Genomic DNA, 11,970 nt, shown 5'->3' on the forward strand with positions numbered 1-11,970 from the left:
CATTCCAAACCATTTTATAAACTTCTTAGCTATAACTGCAACCACTGTGCAATATTTCACATTATAAAATAACCTCCCCCTGCTTAGGATGAGATTTTCAAAACAGCCTGCAGAACCTGGGCACCTAATTCTCCTGTGGTGATCAGGCACTCAAATCTCTTAGGTTGCTTTGAATCTTAGCCACACATTTTTGGTCTAACATTATTTATAACCATTCTTTTTCGGCCATGCAAACAAGAGAACATGATTTACACAAGTCTTGTGGGATGGGGAGAGTAGTAGCTGAAGGGTATAAGAGGTGGCCAAGAAAATTTTGTACGCAAAGAAATCAGTCACATAGTACAGCAAAGAGCTCTTTCTTTGTCTGCAACATCCATTACAATGTTTAAACAGAACTTAACATGGCTGTGGTATCAAACAGCTACCTTAGACAGCTTCATTTTTGTTTAAAAAAAAAGAAAAAAAATAAGACAAAGTCTTCAGGTGGCCTCTAGTTAACTCCTCTAAGTGCCTTATTTTGTGCAAATGTCAAAAATAGAAATATTGGCATTGAACCCTGTGAAAATGTTTTTCTGGACAAACACTTCTGAGAAATTCAACATACAGTTTGATTAAGGGCTACTGATCAGATTAATTCTTTGGCCTGACCACAAGTAAAAAAGACCTTTTCACATCAATCATGTTATTTGAGGGAAAAAACCTCTCTCTTTTAGAAGCTTTTCCAAAGGCATAAAACATTTAATATAAATGCATGATCCACTGTTTATTAGTGAGTAAATGGAATTACTATGTACAACTGCCATTCATAAAAGCATATATGAATATATTCACCTTAAATACCTCCTCTGTTATCATCTTAGCCAATCTCATAACTAAAAAAAAGAGTAAAAAGGAAAAACTGTCTAAAACATTACCTCTGTTTAAATGGAACACTTAATACATTATTTGGTTTAGATTTTATAGTTTCCTGTTCCAGCCGGCTGTGCTAATATTCTGAGTAAATCAATTCTCAAGTAGAAAACACATTTGAAAAGAGAATGCAATCAATTTCAGAAGGCAAAAGGCCACTGTCGTTTGGTATTTGGAATAAATTCAAGGAATTTTATCTTCAAAACAGAAAATGGTCTCCTTTAGGCTTTCCTGAATGCTGCAATATTTAATGTAAAACTTTTTCTTGCTAAAATACAAGTTATGCTTGAGACTGAGTGTGGAGAACTGTATTTTAATATGTCTGTTCTACGTGAAACTGCACAGAAGGTTTCTCTTGTTCTAACAGCAAAGTGAAGGGTGAAGAAATATAGGAAAGTAATTTGTAATGATTTTTTAAAAAAATACTCCTCTGTGACACTTAGTTGCACACTGAGATGTCTTAACATCTAGTTTGATTTATCTCTATGGCTATATGTGCTGAATTACCCAAATATTTCATGAATAACTATGGCCACAGACAGGCATTACATTTGTGTTGAGAAAAACATCTTTCTTCTGGGCACAAAAAAAGAGCATTCAGTCAGTCAGGGTTATTTTTTTTTGCGGAAGACAAATGGCTCTTCCGCAAGAAAATAAGAGCACTTCCCACCAAAAAGATCTCTCTTCTCTCATAACAGCTTGAATTGAATGGCTGCATGCTTCACCTGCTCCTTCCATAGTCTGGATAACCAGGGTGGAGAACATAGCTCTACGCCTCCCAGGAGGACTGGAGCTGCTGCTGCTGCCCTTGCATCTTCCATAGACTGGGCTCACCCTGGGGTCTGGAAGGTGTGGGGGGCATATCCGTGCCGCTTGACTCCTCCCATGCCTTCCACAGACTCGGGTCACCCCAGTCAGTGGAAGGCACAGGGACATTTCCCCAGGGCCATCAGAGACCCAGGACAGCAGCTAGGGCTGAGAGTTCAGCCCCAGTTTGCCTATAGGGACTGTTGCAGGCTGGAACGCCTGGATGCTTCCTCTCTCACTAGGATATCCAGCAATGCAAGTTTCTGGGAAATCTGCAGTGCCAGAACTGAACACATGTCCATACCCTATAATTAAACCTGACTTTATAGCGAGAACACCTCCTACCTACAAACTACGCCCCCTAAAACAAACAAACAAACACCATCCCAGACTGGGGAAGAAGAGGAAAATTATGTAATATTCACCTATTTCACTGGAAAGCACAAATTATGCTTTCCAATTAGGGATCTGTAACAACCACATTAATTTTCAGATGTGGTCAAGATGGGGTTTTCTTCAATCTTGAACTATTCAGAGAGAGAATAAATTGAGCCCAACTTCTTATTTTTTATGCTGCATACCATTTCTTTTCACAATGCATAGACAAACAGTGAGATCCTCTTGATATTTTGACATTTCCAAAGATGATATGTTTAAAAAAAATAATAATTCATAGAGTCTACTGCAAAAGTAGAGCAATAAATGATCTGAAACATAATTTTGGTCTTTAACACACAAACAATTATTACAACACATGCGGTTCTCATTACTTGCTGGGATCACTTTGAATGCTGTTTTATCAGGTTTCTCGAGTGGGTTTTTAAAGACAAGGAATGTGATGGCTCAGCAAAAGAGGTTATTTGAAGACAGCATAAATGCAGACAATCAAAACAAACAGTAATATGTCCAGTTGATAGCAAGGCTATTTAAGCTCTGCAGCACTAGAGGAATGAATAGACTTATGTGAAATGAAGCTCTGATTTATCCCTCTACTTTTTAAAGCTAAGTTCAGTAGTAAAAGTCATTAGCAAACAGTTTTACAATTGTCGAACAGGAAATCATCCACTGCCAAACACATTTATGGGCTGTTTTACAAAATATGCAGCTGCTTTCAGATGAACCCTGCCTCATTCCACAGAGATTCAGTTCAAACCATAAGAATAAAATAACTTAGATGAATACTGTAAAATGCTAAAGCCTCAAATCTGGAAAGCTCTAGGGGTATTCATTCAGCTGTAGGACTGGGACCCAAATGAACCAAGAAGGGCTTTTCACTGAGGTGTTTCTAAGTTAAAAAATAATATCTCGGTGGCTCAGTTCTGGAGCCCTCACTCAGGCTGACCTATTGAAGACAACAGCAGTCTTGCCTGAATGAGGTCAGTACAAGATGTATCAGTGAGAAGGCAATATTTTACCTTCAGTTTCATAAGCTTAAGTGTGAGCTCTGAAGATAATTTACAACAATTGGTATTACTGTCTAAACATATTTTAAGAAAAATATTTTTATTCCTGAATTTCCATTCAGATACAACAATATGAACTACATTAAATAAAACAAGAATCATTACCACAGATTTTCATGCAACTCTGGCCCCCTCTTCATGTTACGGGTATTGTGCAGTTGCCTGGTTAAATGCACAGTTAACTGAGAACAGCTACACATGCTGACTACTTCAAAATGTGTAATAACTTTATGGCTACCCAGCTTCAATTTGCACATGTAACAGGGTCTTTCCTGTGGCAGGGGCCCCAGCAGCTGACCAGGCTCCCAGCTGCAAGGGTGCATCATGCCCAGCTGGGAGAGGGAATCACATATCTGAAGGGACACACAGACCTGGCAGCACCTGGCAGCTGTGGACTCTGGTTCCTGGCAGTGCCCCATGGTGCTGGTGACACCACATCCTGCAGCTGCAGGACTTTCCACAGGGCACGGCTGTGGTCTCCCACCCATGGGATGCACAAAGCATCCCTGCAGCTAGGAGATCACAGCAGCTGTGGTCTCCCAGTACCTTGTCGGTGTGGGGCGCTCCATGGCTGTGAGAGTGCATATTAGAGGTGTGCAAAGCGGGCAGTATTCGATTTGGATTCGGCCCAATCTGGGGGACAGTGATTTGATTAGCTGATTTGGATCACTGTCCTGATTCGATTCGGCCGAACCTGAATCTGAAGATTCGATTCTAATTTGGAGACTCAGCTATTCAGCCATAGACACAGCTTTATATGTTTTTTCTACATACCTTGAGATACCAGGTATGGCTCGTGAATGCTGAGATGGTGGGGTGGATGGAGTGCCCCACGGGATTGTGTTGGGGGGTCAGTGGCGGACCCAGAAGTGGACCAGAAGTACTTCCAGTTCACTTTTAGGTCCACTGCTGATTGCATAGGGGACTCCCCTCCCCCACACACCCCTCCGGCTCAGGGTTCAGCCACAGGGAGACCCCTGTGCCCTCCGAGACCCAGGAAGCCCTCCGAGACCCAGGGAGCACCAGTTGCCAAGCCAGGCGGGTTGGGGGGGGGTGTATACAAAATTGTCTTATGGCTAGCCGAATGAAGAAATGTGTTAATATTGCTGTTTAAATCATTAATTTTGAACAAAGATATGAAGAAGATAAAACTAAAGTACCATGTCACCTATTTACAGGAATACTGGATAATTTAAAAGGACAAAATCAAAGAACTGAAGAGTGAAGGGTATCCCTGAATATTAATCAATCTAACTACAATACTTTGAACTCTTTCGACTCCTCTTGACCTGCTGCTTACAAACAGGGAAGAACTGATGAGGAATGGGAGTAGTGAATGGCAAACCGGGCAGCAGTGAATACAGGACAATTGAGTTCATGATCCTGGGGAAAGAAAGGATGAAAAACAGCAGGATAAGGACCCTGGACTTCAGAAAATCAGACTTCAACTCACTCAGGAAACTCATGGGCAGGATCCCCTGGAAGGTCAGTCTGAGGAGGAAAGGAGTCCAGGAGACCTGGCTGTACTTTAAATAAACCTTATTGAGGGCACAGGGACAAACCATTCTGATGTGCTGGAAGACTAATAGATATGGCAGTATAAGCAGACTAGCAATATAAGCAGAAGACCAGTTTGGCTTAACAGGGAACTCTTCGGTGAGCTAAAATAGGAGGAAACTTGGACAAATGACTAGGGAGGAGTAAAAGAGTACAGCTCGGGTACGCAGGGATGAAATCAGGAAAGCGCAATTGGAGTTGCAGCTAGCAAGGGATGTGAAGGGTAACAAGAAGGGTTTCTACAAGTATTTACCAACAAAAGGGAAAGGTGGTTCCCTTACTGAATGAGGGAGGCAACCTAGTGACAGATGATGCAGAAAAGGTTGAAGTATTCAATGACTTTTTCACCTTAGCCTTCACAGGCAAGGTCAGCTCCTGGACTACTTGCACCAGGCAGCACAATCTGGGGAGGAGGTGAGCAGCCCTCAGTGGTGAAACAGGTTAGGGACTATTTAGAAAAGCTGGATGTGTACAAGTCCATAAGCCTAGACAGGATGCACCCGGGGTGCTGAGGGAGCTAGCTGATGTGATTGCAGAGCCCCTGGTCATCATCTTTGAAAACTCATGATGACTGGAAGAGGTCCCAGACAATTGGAAAAGGGAAAATGTAGTTCCCATCTTTAAGAAAGGAAAGGAGGATCTGTGGAACTACAAACGGCACAGTCTCATCTTAATTCCTGTAAAAATCATGTAGCAGGTCCTCAAGGATTCAATTTCTATGCTCTTGGAGGACAAGAAGTTCATCAGGAACAGTCAGCATGGATTCACCAATGGCATGTCATGCCTGACGAATCAGATGCCTTTGATGATGAGATTACTGGCTTTGTAGATGTGGGAAGAGCAGTGGACGTGATATAACTTGACTTTAGCAAGGCCTTTGATATGGCCTCCCACAACATGTTCACTAAGGAAGTATGGGTTGGATGAATGGACTGTAAAGTAGATAGAAAACTGGATGGATCATTGAGATAAGAAGGTAGTAGTGAATAGCTCGATGTCTTCTTGGCAGAGTGCCCTAGACATCAGTCCTGGGACCAGTTTTGTTCAATATTTTCATCAATGACTTGGAAGATGGGATGAAGTGTACCCTTAGTAAATTTGTAGATGATAGCAAACTGGAGTAATGTATATGCTGGAGGGTAGGGCTAGGATTCAGAGAGGCCTCAGCAAATTGCAGGATTGGACCAAAAGAAATTTCAGGAGGTTCAACAAGGATGAGTGCTAAGTCCTGCACTTAGGATGGAACAATCCCATGGACTGGTACAGGCTGGGGACCAACTGGCTAACCAGCAGCTCTGCAGAAAAGGACCTGGGAGTTATAGTAGATAATAAACTGAATATAAGCTAAGAGTGTGCCCTCATTGCAAAGAAGGCTAATGGCATACTGGGCTGCATTAGTAGAAGCACTGCCAGTAGATCAAGGGAAGTGATTCTTCCCCTCTGTTCAGCACTGGTGAGGCCACATCTGGAGTACTGTGTTCAGTTTTGGGCCCCCCATTACAGAAAGGATGTGGACAAATTGGAGGGAGTCTGGTAGAAGGCAACAAAAATGATGAGGGGGCTGGGGGACATGACTTGTGAGGAAAGACGGAGGGAACTGGGCTTATTAAGTCTAGACAAGAGAAGACTGAGGGGGCAATAGCAACCTTCAACTACCTGAAAGGTGGTTCCAAGGAGGATGGAGCTAGACTGTTCTCAGTGGTGGCAGATGACAGAACAAGGAGCAACAGTCTGATGTTGGAGCAAAGGAAGTTTAGGTTAGATATTAGGAAGAACTTTCTCACTAGGAGGGTAGTAAAGCACTGGAACAGGTTATCCAGGGAGGTGGTGGAATCTTCATCTTTGGAGGTTTTTAGGACCTGGCTAGACCAAGCATTGGGTGGGATGATCTAGTTGGGAACAGTCTTGCTTTGAGCAGGGGGCTGACTAGCTGACTTCCTGAGGTCCCTTCCAACCCTAATTTTCTATGATTCTCTGATTCACAGCGAGAGATTCCAATTAGGCAGCATCTACAGAAGCAGGCAAAATAGGGGTTGCACCTAATGGAGAGGGTAAAATGGAGTTCAGGAGGGCCCACCCCTGCACCTCATTCCCTGACCTAAAATTGGGCAAGGACATGTTGGTTTAAACCCAAGGCTCCCACAATCTGCTGTGGAGCCAAAAGTCTGCAGAACTTTGGGAAATTCATGGTGTCCCAGTGCCTTGCTGCAGAACTAGTAGTCTGCAAACCCTAGAAATCCTGTTTCCATCTAGAGCTTGGTACCTCGCCCAGGGCAAGAAGATGGGATCCTCAAGGCTCTGTGGCCCCTGCCTAATCATGAAGATTGCAAAATCCTGGGCATTCTTAGTAATCCCAAGCTCTGAGATTCCTGACCCTGGGTTTCCTAGCTCACCAAACCTCTAGGCTCTGGGCTCCTTCTCAGTCTGCTGGAGCTGATGGGGATCCAGGAACCTAGAAGCGTTGGGAGCCTCAGCTGAGAGAAGAGCCTCCACACTCAAGTTCACTTAAAAATGAGAATTTTAAAAATTTCAAACCTTTTCCCCTTCCACAAGAAATCTTCAACTGTATCCTTTTTATACATCTAATTCAGAAATGTAACACATTTTATTTATATATTTTTCAGAATTTTAGAATTTCTCCTGGAAAGTAAATTCTGACTTGCGACCATCTCTGACCATGGCAAGTTCTGATAAAGGCCAAAATGTTCCACACATGTACAGAACACGCATTCATTATGTGGCAGGAAGCTAATTAACAATGAAAGCAATCATAATACTCCTTGTGAGAAAGATGTAGTTAGTAGAAATTTTGCTGCTGTTGCTTGTATATATATTGTGCTTATAGTCTGGCAATTTAATGAACCCCTCCACTGAAAAGAAACTGTTATACTAGAGATTGTGTAAACGCATACTTTTATGCACAGTATTTTAAAATCATTATTAAAAATTCCTGAGAGACACTTTCAATGTACACACCACAGATAGATATGCATGTGCGCGTGCGCGCGCACACACACATACACACACACACACCCCCCACATTTATTTTGGTCCTGATTCTACCAACACTTATGTGCATTGTTTAATTTTAAGTCTGAGATTGGTTCCATTCACTTTGAGGAGTCCTGTAGACAGGCTGTACTCTTTTTTTTTAATCTAAAATTTTATTTCATTCACTATGGAAACTGCTTTACAAAACATTTTCAAACATACACTGGATGTAGATCTTGACAAAGCAAGACTTTAGATGTAAAATACTAATGAAGAAAATTTCCTCTAAGAAATACTACAGGAAAATATATGAAAATTTTCTGCAATTGATGGACTAGTTTCAAGTTTCGAGCTCCTGGTACTTACCATAACAACACCTCCAGACTGCTCTGCAGTGCACATGCTCATTATGGGTGCCATGCCAATGGTTGTCCCTTGGAAGTACACCCCACTGAGGGAGGAGGGAGAAGGGAGAAGAGACAAGCCACAGAACCACCATTTAACATAAAGTGAGAGCATCTGAATATTTTACAACTTGTGTTTGCTGCCAGTCTCAGACAATGATCCTATTTTCAAAAGTGTCAACTCGACATATCTGAAAGTTGAAAACAATGGAAAGCAGAGACTAATCATGCAGATGTGCTGTATTGAAAATGACAGAATCCCTGCTACTTGAAAAATGCATTTGATCATTGTCCTCTGGTGTTTCTGCAGTAGCAGGATTTCTCTCTCTCTTTTTTCTTTCTTGCTTTTTTCTTTGGTATGCAATATATTGCCATGATGCCAGCAACTGAAAACTGCCATTTCAATGTAAAATGGGGAATGCAAATACAAATATAAACCTGCCCGTAACTCAAGTAAGTGTTAATACAGTGCAGTGCAAGTTTACAGTACATAAGCCATAAAATGAACCCTAAAACTTTGTTAATTCAACTGAAGTATTATTATTTTTACAGGGTAACTACTGACTAAAAACAATTTGGAAGGCCTCATTCTGTACTTAATATGATGCCAAGTAGCTCACTAGAATTATTTGCAATTGCTCAGAGATGCTGCATAGTGAATGTTTGATTCAATTTTATATACACAGGTGCTTAAAACTCTTTCATTGATCATAATGCCATTCAGGAAAGTGTGTATTAAAAATGTATTATTGCATTAAATTCATATATATTTACTCATAATTATTTTAAACTAGTAAACAATCATCATTTTAAAAATCAGGCTAAGCTGTACAGATACTGATTTCAAATTTAGTCATAAATCAAACTGAATTTGATGTTTTCAATCTAGATTCTAACTCAAATGTCATTGAAGTTAATGGGAATTATTTCTATTGACTTAATGGGCTTTGGATTAAGCCCTTTTCTCTATTGGAACTGAGAAAATTAGGCATTTATACATTATAACATTTTTACACAATTTATTTTGAGCATGTGAGCAGGCCTATTAACTTTAACAGGATTACTTATGTGCTTAATGCTAAGCATGTGCTCATCTATACGCAGGACTGCACCCCAGCACAATTCTGAGATGGTCCATGACTAAGAGGCAGTGCAGAACTGGGGCAGGAAAAGGGCACCTGAGCATACTAATGCAGAGCCCAGCAGAGTTGTCACGTTATGGAAATGAAAGATGGAGGACAGTATTTCACTCTCAGGAACAAATACTGTCTCCCCCCCCCACTGTTTTTAACAACAAAATAAATAACTGCATTTGGCAGTAGCATAGTGAGTAGTAGGTAATCAGGACAGCAACCCCAGGTGTCCATTTAGAGGGGGCACAGGACTGACAGCTGCAACCGCTGCCATGTCAGCTGCTATGGCTGGTTTGTCTCCTGCCACCCAGGGCACAGACCTTAGTTATTATACCTCAGGCCTGCTGTTATTACAGTTGGTACAGTTATTCTCAGTTCATGGATATCTCACCCAAATAACCATCGGACTATTAAATACACTACTGGCTGCTGTACCTTACTAACTGTGCATTGTCATGGGGTTTACGAGGTAGTAGTTTTAGCTTTCTCCAGTCCAGAAACTCATGGAGACTTGTGAAGGGGTCTTGTGTTATAGAGCACTTATCCATGTCATTCCACACTTCCACGCCAACCAGAGCTACTCGAATGTTTAACGGCCTGTAGAACTAGCAAAGAAAACAAATTCATCTTTATTCAAGACATTTTGATTAGCATGTTAGATTAGTGACTGAGAAACTTTCAGGAAGGGTCACATGCAGTTTATTTCATTCTCTTAAAAAGCCTCTCTTCTTTGGGTGAAACAGGAAAACTAAATGCACTTCCCCATCTGCAAAGACCAACATCAGATAGAGCACTGCCATGATATGGAGAAAACACCAAGATATCTGGCCTTAACTAACTATCTATGAAATGTTCCAGAGAAATACTTTAAATGATTCAGCAGGTGAGCGTTAAAGAGTGAATCCTGTCCAAGTTTGATACTTTTTTCCTGGAATCAACAGTGCCACCACCCCAGCACCTAACAAATTTCCAAGACAAGCTAATTCATATGACTGCCTAAAAAATTCTCACTCTTGCCACCACCAATGCAGGTTAAAATGAGGGAGCGTTTACATTTTACCCATTGAGCCACATAACCCAGACCACAGCTGGTCTAGATGGTAAAGTGGTTTTAATACTGGTGGATTTCAATTTATACTTGAAATCCAGGGTGGTTACAGTTGGTAGAGTTGCAACAGTGGTAGCAAATTTTAAGAAAATCAGTGTAAAGTAGGTTAGGGGCTGTTTAAGCAAGTATGTGGCTTACAGACCAAACAAAACTGGGTATATACTAGATCTCTGTCTCGTTTGTCTGCAGTCATTGGATAGCATTGTCAATACAGTCATTTGGATAACAGTGCAATTTGCTGAGAGCGTAAATTGAAGCACAACACATAAATAGCTTATAATGTGCCAAATTAGTTTCAAACAGGTAGCAAATAAGCACCTTCTCTCCTTCAGTAAGTCAGCAAGACAATTACAGAAGAACAGTTCTGTTTAGCAGCATGTTTTTAATCAAGAATTGGCCGTCCTTGAGTTAAGAGTCTTTGAGGTATCAGTTGATAAATTCTGAGTTAAATTCAATTCTTGTAATTACAATTTTGCTCCTGGACGTCTAGATTTTTAGGAATAATACAGTAAGCGTTAATCCTGATTTACATAGTTGGTGCTTTGTGACCAAGGAGGGCCTCTGTTAACAAAACTGATTATCATACAGTGACTTTCATACTAAAAGATCCTGCTGTAACTGTGTATTTCAATGAAACCACATTAAATTAAATTACCTTCAAACCTTCACAGAACTCTGCCTTTGCTCCAGGCACTGTAATAGCCATCACCAAAGTAGAGATCTTTGCCTAAGCTAATTCTATGATTCTTCTCTTGCACTTAGAGATAAATTTATCAGGACTAGATAGATATTTGAGTGCATTAACAGATCCATCATTTAGACCCTAGGCCACACCATCCACAGAATACAAAAATTGATTCATGGTTGTCGTAATGAAATTCCTAATGAAAGTTTAGGAATGCTGGAAATACCAGCTTTATCATTCCTACTGCCTGGCACTTTTTAACTGAGAAGATCTATTTCTTGTTGTATCATTGTGGATATGGAGTATAGCAATCTTTTAACTTTCCCTGGGCTTTTCCTTCCATTAGGTCCAGCTAGGAAGAGTTTTCATAGCAACAGCTCTCAGAAATATTAGTGGTGCTTTAAAAAGTGAAAAAAACTCTAATGTTCTTACCTTATCAACATGGTTTGCAATTTCTATCAGCCTCTGTTTAACTTTCTCCACATTCTTGCCCTGTCTCTGAAACTTAAAACACAAAAGAGTAAAACGTTACTATCAGCACTGTTATTGTAAGATGGACGTACTTCCAAAAGGTCACAATTTGCTGCCAGATTGGCATGATCCTTGACAGTTGTGGTTTACAAGCACAAAGGGTTAAAGGAAAACTCCTATTGGCTTTCCTGGGACCAGGAAGGAACACAAATTGTATGATGGGATTTTGTTTTCACCAAAAAAAGCTAAAATCCCACTGCAATCTCCCTGGACCAATTTTACTGTGAAAAGGAAAAAATTATCCTTTCAGCTGTCTCCAATATAGCAAGAAAGTGATTTCTGGTACTTAACTAGCAGTTTTCAGGAGTCAAAGCCTGTCACGTTTTCAAAGAAAAAAATGTAAATTGGAAAATAATTCAAACGGAGATTTCACATCTCTGCC

General features: G+C 40.8%; 1 protein-coding gene across 1 annotated transcript in view; it reads right to left on the reverse strand.

Moving 5' to 3' along the window:
* ADAM12 (ADAM metallopeptidase domain 12) overlaps positions 1-11,970 on the reverse strand; it is a 109,507-nt gene that overhangs the window by 67,730 nt on the left and 29,807 nt on the right. The window contains exons 6-8 of the mRNA XM_014521274.2: positions 11,490-11,561; positions 9,700-9,869; positions 8,094-8,178 (exon numbers count right to left, since the gene is read on the reverse strand). Coding sequence (XP_014376760.1) covers positions 8,094-8,178; positions 9,700-9,869; positions 11,490-11,561 — 327 coding nt within the window. The remainder of the gene's footprint in view (positions 1-8,093; positions 8,179-9,699; positions 9,870-11,489; positions 11,562-11,970) is intronic.

This window comes from Alligator sinensis, unplaced genomic scaffold (assembly GCF_000455745.1).
Source record: "Alligator sinensis unplaced genomic scaffold, ASM45574v1 scaffold193_1, whole genome shotgun sequence".
In the NCBI taxonomy this organism is placed as follows: domain Eukaryota; kingdom Metazoa; phylum Chordata; order Crocodylia; family Alligatoridae; genus Alligator; species Alligator sinensis.